This window comes from Catharus ustulatus, chromosome 39 (assembly GCF_009819885.2).
Source record: "Catharus ustulatus isolate bCatUst1 chromosome 39, bCatUst1.pri.v2, whole genome shotgun sequence".
Classification (NCBI taxonomy): Eukaryota; Metazoa; Chordata; class Aves; order Passeriformes; family Turdidae; genus Catharus; species Catharus ustulatus.
In genome coordinates this window covers 258,484-277,436 of record NC_046259.1, presented here as the reverse complement: position 1 = coordinate 277,436, position 18,953 = coordinate 258,484, and the positions used below count along the sequence as shown (strand labels likewise).

At 61.9% G+C, this 18,953-nt stretch overlaps 1 protein-coding gene across 1 annotated transcript in view; it reads right to left on the bottom strand.

Annotated features, from left to right (window-relative positions):
* The window catches only part of CIC (capicua transcriptional repressor), a 36,142-nt gene extending 19,689 nt beyond the window's left edge, over positions 1–16,453 (bottom strand). The window contains 7 exon segments of the mRNA XM_033084426.1: positions 869–1,051; positions 1,947–2,067; positions 4,195–4,462; positions 6,350–6,499; positions 14,577–14,814; positions 15,156–16,037; positions 16,039–16,453. Of these exon segments, the coding sequence (XP_032940317.1) occupies positions 869–1,051; positions 1,947–2,067; positions 4,195–4,462; positions 6,350–6,499; positions 14,577–14,814; positions 15,156–16,037; positions 16,039–16,374 (2,178 nt within the window). The 5' untranslated portion in view covers positions 16,375–16,453.
* Positions 16,454–18,953: the final 2,500 nt, after the last annotated feature.

The window sequence follows — 18,953 nt, the reverse complement described above, 5'->3', positions numbered from 1 at the left end:
ATATCTCACCTGTGACCCCTGATATCTCACCTGTGACCCCTCACACCTCACCTGTGACCCCTGATATCTCACCTGTGACCCCTGATATCTCACCTGTGACCCCTCACACCTCACCTGTGACCCCTCACACCTCACCTGTGACCCCTGATATCTCACCTGTGACCCCTGATATCTCACCTGTGACCCCCCAAACCTCACCTGTGACCCCTGATATCTCACCTGTGACCCCTCACACCTCACCTGTGACCCCTCACACCTCACCTGTGACCCTGATATCTCACCTGTGACCCCTCACACCTCACCTGTGACCCCTGATATCTCACCTGTGACCCCTGATATCTCACCTGTGACCCCTCACACCTCACCTGTGACCCCTGATATCTCACCTGTGACCCCTCACACCTCACCTGTGACCCCTCACACCTCACCTGTGACCCCTCACACCTCACCTGTGACCCCTGATATCTCACCTGTGACCCCTGATATCTCACCTGTGACCCCTCACACCTCACCTGTGACCCCTGATATCTCACCTGTGACCCCTCACACCTCACCTGTGACCCCTCACACCTCACCTGTGACCCTGATATCTCACCTGTGACCCCTCACACCTCACCTGTGACCCCTGATATCTCACCTGTGACCCCTGATATCTCACCTGTGACCCCTCACACCTCACCTGTGACCCCTGATATCTCACCTGTGACCCCTCACACCTCACCTGTGACCCCTGATATCTCACCTGTGACCCCTGATATCTCACCTGTGACCCCTCACACCTCACCTGTGACCCCTGATATCTCACCTGTGACCCCTGACACCTCACCTGTGACCCCTCACACCTCACCTGTGACCCCAGGTGCCTCACCTGGAAGGCCAGGTCGTGGTATTGTTGTTTCTCCCGGGGCCCCAGGGCGTACCACCACTCGCCCAGGATCTTGCTGACCGTCCGGTTGTCCTGGTTCGGGTGCCGCTGGTGGACGAGCGCCCGGTGCCGCTTGCTGAAGATCATGAAGGCGTTCATGGGGCGCCGGATGTGGTCCTTGTCACGCTGGGAGGGGACAGAGGGGACAGGTGACAAAAGGGAGGGGTCAGTGAGGGGACACACCCATCAGGGGAGGGGTCAGTGTGGTCCTTGTCCCTCTGCAAGGGACAGAGGGGACAGTGAGAGGGAACACAGAGGGGTCAGTGTGCTCCTTGTCATGCTGGGGGGGACAGGTGACAAAGAGGAGGGGTCAGAGAGGGAACACACCCATCAGGGGAGGGGTCAGTGTGGTCCTTGTCCCTCTGTGAAGGGACAGGTGACAGGTGACAAAGGGGAGGGGTCAGTGGGGGGGATTTTGGCAGGAATTTCAGGGGGATTTCAGGAATTGTGGGGGGATTTTGGGGGGTCTCAGGGTAATCCCAGGGGCTCTGGGGCTCCTCCCCCCTCTGTGCCCCTCCCCCTCACCTTTCTGAGGCCCCTCCCCCTCACCTCACTGTGGCCCCTCCCCTTTCTGAGGCCCCTCCCCCTCACCTTTCTGTGGCCCCTCCCCTCACTGTGGCCCCTCCCCTCACTGTGGCCCCTCCCCTCACTGTGGCCCCTCCCCCTCACCTCGCTGTGGCCCCTCCCCCTGCTGTGGCCCCTCCCCTCACTGTGGCCCCTCCCCCTGCTGTGGTCCCTCCCCCTCACCTCACTGTGGCCCCTCCCCCTGCTGTGGTCCCTCCCCCTCACCTCGCTGTGGCCCCTCCCCTCACTGTGGCCCCTCCCCCTCCCCTTTCTGTGGCCCCTCCCCCCTCTGAGGCCCCTCCCCTCACCTTGCTGGGGCTCCGCCCCTCTCTGTGTCCCCTCCCCTCTCTGTGGCCCCTCCCCTTTCTGTGGCCCCTCCCCTCACTGTGGCCCCTCCCCTTTCTGAGGCCCCTCCCCTTTCTGAGGCCCCTCCCCCCTCTGTGGCCCCTCCCCTCACCTTGCTGGGGCTCCGCCCCTCCTTGTCCCCGTCCTTGGGCAGGGCGCTCAGCGACTGCGTCCGGCGCTTCCCTGGGGGCAGCGGCAGCGGCAGCTCCGGGGCCACGATGGACGACAGGAACCTGGGGACAGGGAGGGGACAGTCAGGGACAGCTGGGGACAGACAGGGACAGGAACCTGGGGACAGGGACAGGGGACAGTGAGGGACAGGGACAGGAACCTTGGGGGATAGGGGACAGTCAGGGACAGACAGGGACAATGAGGGACAGGGACAGGGGACAGTGAGGGAACAGCTGGGGACAGGGGACAAGAACCTGGGGACAGGGGACAGTCAGGGACAGGGACAGGAACCTGGGGGGACACAGGGACAATCAGGGACAGCTGGGGACAGACAGGGACAGACAGGGACAGACAGGGACAGGGGACAGGGACAGGAACCTGGGGGGACAGGGGACAGTGAGGGGACAGGGACAGGGGACAGTGAGGGACAGGGACAGGGGACAGTGAGGGACAGGGACAGGGGACAGTGAGGGACACAGGACAGGAACCTGGGGACAGGGGACAGAGAGGGGACAGTGAGGGGACAGGAACCTGGAGGGACACAGGGGACAATCAGGGACAGCTGGGGACAGACAGGGACAGACAGGGACAGGAACCTGGGGGGACACAGGGGACAGTGAGGGGACAGTGAGGGACAGCAACCTGGTGGGGACAGGGGATAATCAGGGACAGCTGGGGACAGGGGACAGTGAGGGGACAGAGGGGACAGTGAGGGGACAGGGACCTGGGGGGACACAGGGGACAGTGAGGGGACAGTCAGGGACAGGGGACAATCAGGGACAGAAACCTGGTGGGGACAGTGAGGGACATGGGACAGGGACAGGGGACAATGAGGGGACAGCTGGGGACAGGGACAGGGTCATGAGGAGAGAGACACAGGGTAGGGACAGGGACACCAGGATGGGGGGTCAGGGTCCCAGTCTGGGGTCACTCCCAGTTCCAGTTGGGGTCAGAGGTCAGGGGTCAGTCCCAGCCCCAGTGTCCCAGTTTGGGGTCAGTCCCAGTTTGGGGTCAGTCCCAGTCCCAGTGTCCCCGTCCCAGTTTGGGTCAGTCCCAGTGTCCCAGTTGAGGTCAGGGGTCAGTCCCAGTCCCAGTCCCAGTCGGGGGTCAATCCCAGTTGGGGTCAGAGGTCACTCACACATCATCATGGTCACTCTCGGCCTCGCTGTCCAGCCGAGCTCCCCCCCAGTGTCCCAGTCCCAGTTTGGGTCAGGGGTCACTCTCAGTCCAATTCAGGGGTCAGAGGTCAGGGGTCAGTCCCAGTTGAGGTCAGGGGTCACTCCCAGTCCCATTTAGGGGTCAGAGGTCAGGGGTCAGAGGTCACTCACGCATCATCGTGGTCACTCTCAGCCTCGCTGTCCGGCCGGGCTCCCCCCCAGTGTCCCAGTCCCAGTCTGGGGTCAGAGGTCAGGGGTCACTCCCAGTCCCAGTCCCAGTTTAGGGTCACTCCCAGTCCCATTCAGGGGTCAGAGGTCACTCACGCATCATCGTGGTCACTCTCGGCCTCGCTGTCCGGCCGAGCTCCCCCCCAGTGTCCCAGTCCCAGTCTGGGGTCAGAGGTCAGGGTCACTCCCAGTCCCAGTCCCAGTTTAGGGTCACTCCCAGTCCCATTTAGGGTTCAGAGGTCAGAGGTCACTCACGCATCATCGTGGTCACTCTCGGCCTCGCTGTCCGGCCGAGCTCCCCCCCAGTGTCCCAGTCCCAGTCTGGGGTCAGAGGTCAGGGGTCAGTCCCAGTTGAGGTCAGAGGTCACTCCCAGTCCCATTCAGGGGTCAGAGGTCAGAGGTCACTCACGCATCATCGTGGTCACTCTCAGCCTCGCTGTCCGGCCGGGCTCCCCCCCAGTGTCCCAGTCTGGGGTCAGTCCCAGTGTCCCAGTCCCAGTTTGGGCCAGTCCCAGTTGAGATCAGGGGTCAGTCCCAGTCCCATTCAGGGGTCAGAGGTCAGGGGTCACTCACGCATCATCGTGGTCACTCTCGGCCTCGCTGTCCGGCCGAGCTCCCCCCCAGTGTTCCAGTCCCAGTCTGGGGTCAGAGGTCAGAGGTCACTCACGCATCATCGTGGTCACTCTCGGCCTCGCTGTCCGGCCGAGCTCCCCCCCAGTGTCCCAGTCCCAGTCCCAGTGTCCCAGTTGAGGTCAGAGGTCACTCCCAGTCCCATTCAGGGGTCAGGGGTCAGAGGTCACTCACGCATCATCGTGGTCACTCTCGGCCTCGCTGTCCGGCCGAGCTCCCCCGGGCGGTTCCTCCTCGGTGGGCGGGGCCGTGGCCGAGGTGGGCGGGGCTGTGGCCGCAGGGGGCGGGGCTGTGGCCGCAGGGGGCGGGGCCGTGGCCGCGGGGGGCGGGGCCGGGGGAGCTGCAGGGGGGGGGCTGGGCGGGCGCGTGGCCCCCCCACAACGACCCGGCTCCTGCCCGGGACCCCCCGGGTCGGGGACCACGGCCGCGGGCTCGGGGGGCTCTGGGGACAAAAACAGGGGTTAGAGAGTGTCACAGGTGTGTCACAGGTGTGTGTCTGTGTGTGACCCCCCGGGTCGGGGACCACGGCCGCGGGCTCAGGGGGCTCTGGGGACAAAGGGACAATGACAGCAGTCAGGGTGTGACCAGGTGTGACCCAGGTGTGTCACAGGTGTGTCACAGGTGTGTCTGTGTGTGTGACCCCCCGGGTCGGGGACCACGGCCGCGGGCTCGGGGGGCTCTGGGGACAGAGGGACAAAGGGACAATGGTCACAGGTGTGTCACAGGTGTGCTCAGGTGTGTCACAGGTGTGCTCAGGTGTGTCACAGGTGTCCCAGGTGTGTCCCAGGTGTGCCCAGGTGTGTCACAGGTGTGTGGGTGTGTCCTGGGTGTGTCCCAGGTGTGACCCAGGTATCTCAGGTGTGTCCTAGGCATGACCAGGGGTGCCCAGGTGTGTCCCAGGTACCTCAGGTGTATCCCAGGTGTATCCCAGGTGTATCCCAGGTGTAACCCAGGTGTATCCCAGGTGTAACCCAGGTGTCCCAGGTGTCACTCACCTTTGCTCTGCTGTCCCCCAGGTAGATTGGACGCTGGCTGTAGCCCCGCCTGTGGCTGGGGGGCGCTGTCAGGCTCTGTGTGTGTGTGTGTGTGTAACCCAGGTGTATCCCAGGTGTATCCCAGGTGTAACCCAGGTGTATCCCAGGTGTAACCCAGGTGTATCTCAGGTGTATCCCAGGTGTAACCCAGGTGTAACCCAGGTGTAACCCAGGTGTAACCCAGGTGTATCCCAGGTGTATCCCAGGTGTAACCCAGGTGTATCCCAGGTGTCCCAGGTGTCACTCACCTTTGCTCTGCTGTCCCCCAGGTAGATTGGACGCTGGCTGTAGCCCCGCCTGTGGCTGGGGGGCGCTGTCGGGCTGTCTGTGTGTGTGTGTGTGTGTGTGTGTGTGTAACCCAGGTGTATCCCAGGTGTAACCCAGGTGTATCCCAGGTGTCTCAGGTGTCCCAGGTGTCACTCACCTTTGCTCTGCTGTCCCCCAGGTAGATTGGATGCCGGTTGCAGCCCTGCCTGTGGCTGGGGGGCGCTGTCGGGCTGTCTGTGTGTGTGTGTGTGTGTGTGTGTAACCCAGGTGTGTCCCAGGTGTATCCCAGGTGTAACCCAGGTGTATCCCAGGTGTCCCAGGTGTCACTCACCTTTCCCCTGCTGTCCCCCAGGCAGGTTTGATGCCGGTTGCAGCCCTGCCTGTGGCTGGGGGGCGCTGTCGGGCTGGGTGTGTGTGTGTGTGTGTGTGTGTGTGTGTGTGTGTGTGTGTAACCCAGGTGTAACCCAGGTGTATCCCAGGTATCTCAGGTGTCCCAGGTGTCACTCACCTTTCCCCTGCTGTCCCCCAGGTAGATTGGACGCTGGCTGTAACCCCGCCTGTGGCTGGGGGGCGCTGTCGGGCTGTGTGTGTGTGTGTGTGTGTGTGTGTAACCCAGGTGTATCCCAGGTGTATCCCAGGTGTCTCAGGTGTCCCAGGTGTCACTCACCTTTGCTCTGCTGTCCCCCAGGTAGATTGGACGCTGGTTGTAACCCTGCCTGTGGCTGGGGGGCGCTGTCGGGCTGGGTGTGTGTGTGTGTGTGTGTGTGTGTGTGTGTGTGTGTATCCCAGGTGTATCCCAGGTGTAACCCAGGTGTAACCCAGGTGTATCCCAGGTGTATCCCAGGTGTAACCCAGGTGTATCCCAGGTGTCCCAGGTGTCACTCACCTTTGCTCTGCTGTCCCCCAGGCAGGTTTGATGCTGGTTGCAGCCCCGCCTGTGGCTGGGGGGCGCTGTCGGGCTGGGTGTGTGTGTGTGTGTAACCCAGGTGTAACCCAGGTGTAACCCAGGTGTCCCAGGTGTCACTCACCTTTCCCCTGCTGTCCCCCAGGTAGATTGGACGCTGGCTGTAACCCTGCCTGTGGCTGGGGGGCGCTGTCGGGCTGGCTCGGCGCCAGGAACGGCACCAGCGAGTGCCACGGGAACACCGGGACAGAGCGCGGCTCCACGTTGGTCCAGACTGCGGGGACACAGGGGACAGAGTGGGGACACGGACATGGCATGGGGATCAATGGGGACAGGGACACAGAGAGCCCAGACTGCGGGGACAGAGGGGACAGAGTGGGGACACGGACATGGCATGGGGACAGGGACATGGGGACAGAGGGGACAGTGGGGACAGGGACATGGCATGGGGACAGGGACAGGGACATGGGGACAGTGGGGACAGGGACACGGCATGGGGATCAATGGGGACAGACTGGGGACACAGGGGACAGTGGGGACAGGGACATGGCATGGGGACATGGGGACAGGGACAGGGCATGGGGATCAATGGGGACAGGGACACACAGAGCTCAGACGGCGGGGACAGAGAGGGGACAGTGGGGACAGGGACAGAGTGGGGACAGGGACAGGGACATGGGGACAGAGGGGACAGTGGGGACAGGGACGGGGCCCATGGGGATCAATGGTGACAGGGACACACCCAATGGGGACAGGGACATGGCATGGGGACAGGGACACACAGAGCCCAGACTGTGGGGACAGAGGGGGCAGTGGGGACAGGGACATGGGGACATGGCTCATGGGGACAGGGACACACAGAGCCCAGACTGCAGGGACAGAGAGGGGACACTGGGGACAGGGACACACACAGCATAGGGACAGGGGCTGTGACAGACTGGGGACACCCTGGGGACAGGGACACACCCAATGGGGACAGGGACATGGCATGGGGACAGGGACAGAGCCAATGGGGACAGAGGGGACACGGGCAGTGGGGACAGGGACATGGGGACAGGGACACACAGAGTCCAGACTGCGGGGACAGAGGGGACAGTGGGGACAGGGACATGGCACAGGGCATGGGGACAGAGACACATCCAGTGGGGACAGGGACAGGACAGTGGAGACAGGGTCACAGTGGGGACAGGGACAAGGCCCATGGGGACAGGGACACACACAGCCCAGACTGTGGGGACAGAGAGGGGACAGTGGGGACAGGGACAGAGCCAATGGGGACAGAAGGGACAGGGACAGAGAGGGGACAGGGACACAGGGACATGGGGACAGGGACACCATGGGGACACAGAGGGGACAGTGGGGACGGGGACATGGGGACAGGGGTACACCGTGGGGACAGGGACAGAGAGGGGACATGGACATGGGGACAAGGACACACAGAGCCCAGACTGCGGGGACAGAGGGGACAGTAGGGACAGGGACATGGCATGGGGGACATGGGGACAGGGACACAGAGAGCCCAGACTGCGGGGACAGAGAGGGGACAGTGGGGACAGGGACATGGCACAGGGCATGGGGACAGGGACACACAGAGCCCAGACTGCGGGGACAGAGAGGGGACAGTGGGACAGGGACAGAGAATGGGGAGAGGGACAGGGCATGGGGACATGGGGACAGGGACACACAGAGCCCAGACTGCGGGGGGACAGAGGGGACAGTAGGGACAGGGTATGGGGACATGGCCATGGGGACAGGGACACACAGAGCTCAGACTGTGGGGACACAGAGGGGACAGTGGGGACAGGGACAGGGCATGGGGACAGGGACATGGTATGGGGACAGGGACAGACTGGGGACAGGGACAGAGCCAATGGGGACAGAGGGGACAGTGGGACAGGGACACGGCATGGGGATCAATGGGGACAGGGACACACAGAGCCCAGACTGCGGGGACACAGAGGGGACAGTGGGGACAGGGACATGGCATGGGGACAGGGACAGGGACATGGCATGGGGATCAATGGGGACAGGGACATGGCATGGGGACAGGGACAGAGCCAATGGGGACAGAGGGGACAGTGGGACAGGGACACGGCATGGGGATCAATGGGGACAGGGACACACAGAGCCCAGATTGCGGGGACACAGAGGGGACAGTGGGGACAGGGACATGGCATGGGGACAGGGCATGGGGACAGGGACACATCCAACCCAGACTGCGGGGACAGAGAGGGGACAGTGGGGACAGGGACATGGGGACAGGGACAGAAAGGGGACAGGGACAGAGCCAATGGGGACAGAGGGGACAGGGACACCGTGGGGACAGGGACAGGGCCATGGGGATCAATGGTGACAGGGACACACCCAATGGGGACAGGGACATGGCATGGGGACAGGGACACACAGAGCCCAGACTGCGGGGACAGAGGGGACAGGGACATGGGGACAGGGACACCATGGGGACAGGGACATTGTGACAGGGACACACCCAATGGGGACAGGGACACAGAGAGCCCAGACTGTGGGGACAGAGAGGGGACAGTGGGGACAGGGACAGGGCATGGGGACACAGCATGGCGACAGGGACATGGGGACAGGGACAAACCCAATGGGGACAGGGCATGTGACAGACTGGGGACATGGTGGGGACACGGTAGGGACACTGTGGGGACACCCTGGGGACACTCAGAGCCACCCCTGACAGGGTGTGACAGATTGGGGACACCCTGGGGACACCCAGAGCCACCCCCAATGGGACAGGGACACCCACAGGGGGGTCAGGTGACACCAGGGGTGTCCCCAAATGGGACAGGTGACATCAGGGGTGTCCCCAAATGGGACAGGTGACACCTCCAAAATTAACTCAGAACCCCCAAAATTAATTCAGAATATCCAAAATTGCCTCAGGACCCTCAAAATTAACTCAGAATATCCAAAAATTAAATCAGAAAATCCAAAAATTGACTCAGAAAATCCAAAAATTAACTCAGAAAATCCAAAAATTAACTCAGAACCCTCAAAATTAATTCAGAATCTCCAAAATTAATTCAGAATATCCAAAATTAACTCAGAGCCCCCAGACCCCAAATCACAGAGGCCCCAAATCTGCTCAGGGAACGCAAAGTTTTCACACAGGAGCCCAAAATCGCCTCAGAAAATCCAAAATCCTCTCAGAAAATCCAAAATTTCCACACAAAATCTCTAAAATCTCCTCAGAAAATCCAAAATTTCTACACACAATCTCCAAAATTACTTCAGAAGCGCCAAAATCTCCTCACAAAATGGAAATTTCCTCAAAAAAATCTCCAAAATCTCCTCACAAAATCCAAAATTTCCTCGTGGAATCCTCAAACCCCCTCACAAAACCCAAAATTTCGTCACAAAATCCCCAAAATCACCTCACAAAACAAAAATCTCCTCACAAAACAAAAATTTTCTCACACAACCCTCAAAATCACCTCATAAAATGAAAATTTTCATCACAAAGTCTCCAAAATCGCCTCAGAACACCCAAATTCCCTCAGAAAATCCAAAATTTCCTCACAAAATCTCAAAAACCTCCTCAGAAGTTCCAAAATCTCCTCATAAAGTGGAAATTTCCTCAAAAAATCTCCAAAATCTCCTCACAAAACCCAAAATTTAGTGAAGAAATCACCTCAGAACACCCAGATTCCCTCACAAAACCCAAAATTGCCTCACAAAATCTCCAAAATCACCTCAGAACACCGAAATTCCCTCACAAAATCCAAAATTTCCTCATGAACCCTCAGAAATCACCTCATGAACCCCAAAATCACCTCAAAAAACCTCAAAAATCACCTCAGAATCATCAAATTCCCACACGGACCCCAAAATTCCCTCAAGAATCCCTCACAAAACATCCAAAAAACCTCAAAAATCACCTCAGAATTCACAAATTCCCTCATGGACCCCAAAATTCCCTCACAAAAACCTCCAAAATCGGCTCAGAACGCCCAAATTCCCTCACGGACTCCAAAATCGCCTCACGAATCCCTCATAAAATCTCAAAAATCACCTCAGAATTCACAAATTCCCTCACGGACCCCAAAATTGCCTCACGGACCCCTCACAAAATCTCAAAAAAACCCAAAAATCACCTCAGAATCTCCTCACGGACCTCAAATCTCCACACGGATCCCTCACAAACCCTCAAAAATCACCTCAGAATTCTCAAATTCCCACACGGACCCCAAACTCCCTCACAAATCCCTCACAAAAACCTCCAAAATCACCTCAGAACGCCCAAATTCCCACACGGACCCCAAATCTCCACACGGATCCCTCATAAAACATCCAAAATCACCTCAGAATTCACAAATGCCCTCACGGACCCCAAATCTCCTCACGGATTCCTCACAAAATCTCAAAAATCACCTCAGAATCATCGAATTCCCTCACGGATCCCAAAATCGCCTCTCAAAAACTCCAAAATCACCTCAGAATCTCCAAATCGCCTCACAAACCCCAAAATCGCCTCACGGATCCCACAAAAAACCTCAAAAAATCACCTCAGAATTCCCTCACGAACCCCAAATCCCCTCACAGATCCCTCACAAAAACCTCAAAAATCATCTCAGAACTCCCAAATTCCCACACGGACCCCAAAATCGCCTCACAAAACCTCCAAAATCACCTCAGAACGCCCAAATCCCCTCACGAATCCCTCAAAAATCTCAAAAATCACCTCAGAATCATCAAATTCCCACACGGACCCCAAAATCCCTTCACAAAAACTCCAAAATCGCCTCAGAATCTGCAAATTCCCTCACGGACCCTGAAATTCCCTCACGAATCCCTCACAAAACATCCAAAAAACCTCAAAAATCACCTCAGAATTCCCTCACGGACCCCAAATCTCCACACAGATCCCTCACAAAAACCTCAAAAATCATCTCAGAATCATCGAATTCCCACACGGACCCCAAAATTCCCTCACGGATCCCTCACAAAAATCCCAAAAATCACCTCAGAACGCCCAAATTCCCTCGCGGACCCCAAAATCGCCTCATGAATCCCTCACAAAATCTCAAAAAATCACCTGAGAATCATCGAATTCCCACATGGATCCCAAAATCTCCTCACAAAAACTCCAAAATCTCCTCAGAATCTCCAAATCTCCTCACGGACACCAAAATTCCCTCACGGATCCCTCAGAAAAATCTCAAAAATCACCTCAGAATCCTCAAATCGCCTCACGGACCCTCAGAATTCCCTCACGAACCCCAAATCTCCACACGGATCTCTCACAAAAACCTCAAAAATCACCTGAGAATTTCCAAATTCCTTCACGGACCCCAAAATCGCCTCACGGATCCCTCACAAACCCTCAAAAAAACCTCAAAATCACCTCAAAATCTCCAAATCGCCTCACGAACCCTCAGAAATCGCCTCAGAATTCCCTCACGGACCCCAAATCTCCACACGAACCCTCAGAAATCACCTCATGAACGCCAAAATCGCCTCAAAAAACCTCAAAAATCATCTCAGAATACGCGAATTCCCACACGGACCCCAAATTTCCTCACGGACCCCCAAATCGCCTCATGGATCCCTCACAAAAACCTCACAAAACCTCTAAAATCACCTCAGAATCTGCAAATTCCCTCAAGAACCCCAAAATCCCCTCACGGACCCCAAAATTCCCCTCACAAAACCCCCCAAACCTCCCTCAGAATTCCCTCGCGGACCCCAAATCTCCACACGGATCCCTCACAAAAAACTCAGAAATCACCTCAGAACGCCAAACCCCCTCACGAACCCCAAAATCACCTCACGAACCCTCAGAAATCGCCTCATGAACGCCAAAATCGCCTCAAAAAACCTCAAAAATCATCTCAGAATACGCGAATTCCCACACGGACCCCAAAATCGCCTCACGGATCCCTCACAAAAACCTCAAAAAACTCCAAAATCACCTCAGAACGCCCAAATTCCCTCACGGACCCCAAACCCCCTCACAGATCCCTCACAAAAATCCCAAAAATCACCTCAGAATCCCCTCGCGGACCCCAAACCCCCTCACAGATTCCTCACAAAAACCCCAAAAATCACCTCAGAATCCCCTCACGGACCCCAAACCCCCTCACAGATCCCTCACAAAAATCCCAAAAATCACCTCAGAATCCCCTCGCGGACCCCAAATCCCCTCACAGATCCCTCACAAAAACCCCCAAACCCCCTCAGAATCCCCTCGCGGACCCCAAACCCCCTCACCCCAACCCCGCCGTTCCCGCCCCCCCCTCACAAATCCCCCCCCTCAAATCCCCACCCCCCCCACCCCCTCACCCCCCCAAATCTCGCCCTGCTCGCCCCCTCCTCATCTCCCCAACCCCCCCCCAGCACTGACCGAACATGCCGAGGCCTCTGCGCGGGGCCGCGGCCGGGGGGAGGGCGGCGGAGGAGGAGGACATGGCGGGGCCGCGGCTCGCTGGGGAAGGCAAAGGAGGGGGGAGCTTCCCCCTCCTCCTCCCCCCCTCCTCCCCGGTTCCCCGCTCGGTGTGGCCGGGATGAGATGAGGAGGAGGAGGAAGATGATGAAGGAGAAGGGGAGGGGGAGGGGAGGGTCGCGGTTCGGGGGCCGCCGCCCGCGCCCGCCGCGCGCGCGCACGGGGAGGGGAGGGAGGGAGGGGGGGGGGAAGCAACGGGAGCGCGCGCGTCGCTTCTCTGCGCAAGCGCGGCGCCGAGCCCCGCCCACCCCCTCCCTTCCTCGCCACGCCATTGGCCGAGCCGCGCCGCGCGTGCAAACCCCCGCGGCTCCCATTGGCCGCCGCGCTCGCGTATGCAAATGAGGGGGGCGCTCCCCCCGCCCACTCCCTACCCCCCCCCCACACCCCCGCCCTTTCCGCGCTTCCCCCGCCCGCGCGCGTATGCAAATGAGCTGGGGGGGAGTTCCCGCCCCCGCGCCGCGCTCCCATTGGCTGGCGGGCAGCGCGTATGCAAATGAGGGCGCCCCCGCCCCCGCCTCCCGCCGCCAGGGGAGGTGCGCGCGCAGCCAAGGGAGGGGAGGCCACGCCCACCGCGGCCGGGAAAAGGCCACGCCCACTCTGGGAAAGGCGAGGCCACGCCCAGGGGGCGGGGCGTGACGTCATGGAGAGGCGGAGTGACGTCACGGGGAGCGGAGAACGGCGCTGAGGCCGTAGTGACGTCATTAAGACTCGGTAACACGGCCCTGGCGCTGCTGTGACGTCACGGTGACGTCACCGATGCAGTGTGGGCAACCACAACTGCTCTGACGTCAATGTGACGTCACCACAATGCTGAGACCCCCCCACGACAGAGACCGAGCAACATTCTGACGTCATCACGACGCGACAACGCACCACAAGAGCTCTGCCCTGCTGTGACATCACTGTGACATCACTGTGGTACCTCTATGACATCACCGACACCTCTGTGACATCCCTGTGACGTCACTGTGACGTCACTGACACCTCAGAGCCTCCCTGTGACATCGCTGCCACCCCTCTGACATCACAATGACGTCACTGTGACGTCACCGACACCGCCGTGACATCACTGACACCTCTGTGACATCACTGTGACCTTTCTGTGACCCTTTTTCACACCACCAACCGTGACGTCACCTCCGTGACCTCCCCATGACCTCACTGTGACGTCACTGTGACGTCATCGACACCTCTGTGACCTCACTGTGACCTTGCTGTGACATCACCGTGACGTCATCGACATTTCTGAGTTCTCCTGATGACGTCACTGTGACGTCATCACCTCCAGGAGCTCATTGTGACATCACTGTGACACCATTGACACCGCTGTGACGTCATAATGACGTCATTGACACATCTGTGGCCTCCATGTGCTGTAACTGTGACGTCACTATGACGTCATCGACACCTCCATGATCTCCTTATGACGTCATAATGATGTCATAAACACATCAATGTGCTACATGTGACATCACTGTGACGTCATCAACACCTCTGTGACCTCCATGTGATCACCTTGTGACGTCACTGTGACGTCATCGACACTGCTGTGACTCCCTGTGACGTCATAGTGACGTCATAGACACCTCCATGACCTCACTGTGACATCATTGACACCTCTGTGACGTCATAATGACGTCATCGACACCTCCATGATCACCTTATGACATCACAGTGACGTCACCAACGCCACTGTGACGTCACCGTGACCCCCAAACCCCTCAAAAAAATCCCAAAAAATCCCAAAAAAATCCCAAAAAATTCCAAAAAAATCCCAAAAAATCCCAAAAAATTCCAAAAAAAAATCCCAAAAAAAATTCCAAAAAATCCCCAAAAATCCCCAAACCCCCCCAGACCCCCCCGTGCCCCCCCTCCCCCCCCGTACCTGTCCCGGGCCGGCCCATGACGATCTCCTTGCGGGGGGAGGGGCCGCTCCCGAACTCTCCGGGCACCAGCAGCGGCAGCAGCGCGGCGGGGGAGGGGTGGAACGCCACGGGGTGCAGGGGGGGCCCCCCAAACCCCGCTGGGGCCCCTCCCCCACCCCTATCCGGGGGTGCCGAGGGGGGAGGGGCGCGGTTGGGGGAGGGGCGCAGCCGCCCGGCGTTGATGGGCACGGGGGCAGCGAGGGGGGGGGGAGGTTTTTGGGGAGGGGGTGGCAGCAGCGGGCGGGGCCGGGTGGGGGAGGGGTCGGGTAAGGGAACCTCGGGGTTCCTGACGATCACCGGGGACCCCCTGGGCACGGCGGGGGAGCGGGGGGGGAACAGGGGGGACAGAGCTCGGAACACCCCCCCTCCCCCTCCCCCCACCCCTCCCCCACCCCCATCCTGCTCCCCCTCCCCTTTGCGCTTCCCGGGGCTCAGCGGAACCGTGAAGGTCAAACCGGGCTGGAAAACCGGGGGGACACCGGAGGGGGGGCGGGAGCGGGGTGGGGGAGGGGGAGGTGGTGGGGGTGGGGGAGGGGGTGGAGGTGGGGAGGTGGGGGAGGGGGGCTCAGCCCCTCTCCAGGCCGCGGCGTCCCCGCGCTCAGGTGCCTCCCCCTCGCTCTTGGGGACGCGGTGACCGGGCTGAAATTGGCCGGGCGGAACCCGAACAGCGGCGACGGCGACGGGGACGGCGTGGGCGAGAACGGCGACTGCGTGGAGGCCGGGGAAAAACTCGGCGTGCCCGAGCGGGAACTCCCCAGCGACACCAACATCACGGCGGCCTCGCACTCATCAAACTCAAATCGCGACAAATCGGGATTGGGCGCTGTCACGACAGCGGGATGAGCCGCGCCCAGCCGAGCTCTGCCGTCCCCATCGCTCTCCCTCGAGGTCTCATCGCCCCACTCGAAGTCGGCGCTGCCCCCGCGGGGCGCGGGGGGTCCCGGGCGGTTCTCGGGGAGCCCCTCGAGCTCCTTGGTGCGCATGGAGAGGTGGCGGGAGCAGAAGCCGCGGCGCTGCGACTCCTTGGTGCAGCCGTCCCGCGAGCACAGGCGCCGCCACTGCTTCCCGTTGAACTTCTTCCTGATCCCGTTGGGGGTGCAGACAACGTCCCCCTTCTTGTATTTGGGTTGGGGGGTCCCGCTGGGTTGTGAGGATGAGGAGGATGATGATGATGATGAAGGAGGGACGGGGCGTGGCGGTGCTGGCGAGCTCAGCTTAGAAACTTCGGCGTCTTCTGGAAGCTTCGATGAGAGCTCATCCTCCTCCTCCTCGCCCTGCTCGCCGCCCGGCGGCCACGGGGGTCGCAGGAGGCGCAGCCCCGAGCGCGGCACCCACACGGGGGGCGCGGGGGGCGGCGGGGCGAAGCGCACGCGGTACGAGGGCGGTTTGGCGCTCACCTCCAGCACCGTGCCCGGCCTGTAAAGCGTCTCCGCCGGGATCCAACCGGGCGCAAACCGCCGTGCCCACCGCCAGCGCGGCCGCGGGGGGGGTGGCGTCCAGCACCACGCTGGGGGGGTCACCCAGGAACCCCCCAGGTAAAAAAGTGACCCCGCGGTCTCCGGCGAACTGGACGCCGAGCTCGTGGCCGCGCCGGAGCTGCTTGAGCACGGCCGGGCGGAAAACTCCGTCCCGCAGCGCCAGGACGCGGTGGCAGCGGAGGCGGCGGAACGCGGCTTCAAATGGGGCTGGGGGCGCCACGGGGGAGGGGTCTCCCGATGGAGGGGGGGGGAGGGGGCACCGGGAGACCCCCGCCCTCATCGGCAGAGTGCTCGCTGGCCGTGTCCGTGCTGGAGCAGCCGCTGCCCGCGGGGTCGGCGCAGAGCGGGGGGTGGTCGTCGTCGTGGGGGGGGGGGGAGGGGGGAGGTCGGCGCAGAGTGGGGGGTGGGGGTCGCCCCCCAAGATGTCGCCCGAAGGGTGGGGGGGTTTCTTGCGGGGGGCGCGGGATTTGAAGGTGGTGGTCTTGCGGCTCGGAGGGGGGGGGTCCTCGGGGTGGGGAGGGGGAGAGGAGGGGGAGGAGGAGGAGGAGGGGGGGGGTGGAGTGGGGGGGGGTCGCTCGCTGCGGGGTCCTCGCGGGGTTTGGGGGGGAGGGGGCGGCTCGGGAGGGGGGGGGGGAGGGGCGGCGCGGGGTCCTGAGGAGGAGGAGGAGGAGGAGGAGGAGGAGGAGGAAGAGGAGGAGGAGCTGCCGGCCTTCCTCGCCGGCTTCATCGTCCTCCCGCCGGGGCTGGGGTCCTGTGGGGACACGGGGTGGGGGAAGGGTCAGAATGTCCCGCCAAAATTATCCCGAGACCCCTCCCCAAAATCAACTCCCCTCCCCCAAAAAAAAACTGAGCTGGGACAACTCGGGGTCCCCAAAATTTTAGCTCCCAAAAATTTGGAGTTCCCAAAATTCTGGCTGCCAAAAAATTTGGGATTCCCAAAATTTGGGGTCGCAAAAATCGGGGTCATTCCCACGACCCTCCCCAAAATGGGGGGAGGGGTGTAAGGGGGGGGTCGTTGCCCCTCCCCCCCTCACCCCTCCCCCCCCCCCGCCCCGCAGGTGACACCGAAGTGGGGGGGAGGGGCGTGGGTGACACTCGGGGGGGTCACCCCATCCCCCCCCACCCCCCAAACTTTGGGTGGGGGAGGGGGGACACCCCAAAACTGTGGGGGGGGGGAACTTTCCGCGTGGCTCCTCCCCCTCCCCGGGGGTGACACGTCACCAGACCCCTCCCCCCGCGCCCCTCCCCCCCTCCGCCGCTCCGGGGGGGTCTCTCCCCCCCGCTGCCCCTCCCCCCCCCCGGTACCTCGGCCCCCCCCGCCGCCGCCGGCCCCGCCGAGCCCCGCTTTTACTCCGGCCGACAAAATGGTGAATGAACCGGGAGCAGCCGCGGCCGCGGCCAATCAGCGCCCACAACCGCCTGATTGACAGCCGCGCCGACCAATCAGCGCTCAGAGCGCCGCGCCGGCGTCCCGCCCCCTCCGCGCTGACAGTGACCAATCACAGCGCGCAGGGGGCGGGGCTGGGAGTACAGTAGCCAATCAGCGCGGAGGTGGGCGGGGCTTAGGCCGCGTCCGGGCTTGTTTACTTTGAGGGGCTCTGAGGGGAGGGGGCGTGGCCGCGCGGTGCACGCCGGGATCGCGCCCCCCCTCACCCCCCCCTCAGGCCTGCGGCCTACAACTCCCAGCGCTCCCCGCGCCGCGCAAAGCCCCACGGGAAGCCGAGTCCCGCCAGGACTTCACTTCCCATCCTACCCCGCGCCGCCCCACCCCCACCCGGACCCGCTCTGAGGGGTGGGGGGGAGGGGGGAGGGGCGGTTTCCCGCCCCCCCACAGCGCGGTTGCGGGGGTGTGGGGGGAGGGGAGGGCGGAGGGGGCAGGGGGAAGGGGCGGCACGTCATTAGCATGTGATTAGCATGTCATTAGCATGTTGATGAGCTCACCCGGCCGCCGCTCCCGGCGCCTCCGGCCCCGTCCGGGCCCCTCGCGCTTCCCCTCAGCAACAGCGGAGCCGCCGCCGGCGCCGACCAATCAGCGCCCGCGCCGGCCCGCGGGCCACGCCCACCCCGCCCCCCACGTGGGGCCGGAGGGGGCGTGGCCAGCGCCGGCCAATGGCGAGCCGGGGCGGCCGAGCGATGAGGTCACCGCGGCGCGTTCTGATTGGCCGCGAGTTCTGACCAATCAGGGAAGGCGGGGGGGGCGTGTGTGACACGCTGGAGCTGCTGAGGCCACGCCCCTTTCATGGAGAGCCACGCCTCTTCGCGTTAACCACGCCCCTTCGCTGTGGAGGCTCCGCCCCTTTGCGCGCATGCGCGGTTTGGTTTTCTCAAAGCCCCGCCCCCAAAATCAAGCCACGCCCCCTGGGTGGGTGTGGGGGAGGGGCGGGAGGGCGTGGCCAGGCCCCGCCCCCTCTGAGCTCATTAACAGCTGAATAATTAATGAGGTTATTTATAGCACGGGGTGGGGGGAGGGGCGACAGCCGCCGGGCGGGGGGAGGGGGGGGGAGGGGCGAGCCACGTGCGGCCCCCACGTGATCTCAGCGGCCACGCCCCTTTTTTACCAAAAAAAAAATCCCCAAATTCCCTTCCCGGGGTGGGGGAGGGGTCTGGGCGCTCTGTGCCCCTCCCCCACCCCTCCCCGCCCCTCCCCCACCCCTCCCCACCCCCCCAAATTCCGTCCCGCGGTCCCTTTAAGGTTGAGTGGGCGTGGCTTACCGCGCTGGGGGCGTGGCCTGTCGCCATAGGGACGCGGCGCTGACGCGGGGAGGGGGCGGGGAAGGGGGGAGGGGCGGGGGGCGGGGCCGGGCGGGGGTGGGGGAGGGGCGGAGGAGGAGGGAAAGGGGGGGGGGGGGCGCGATCGGG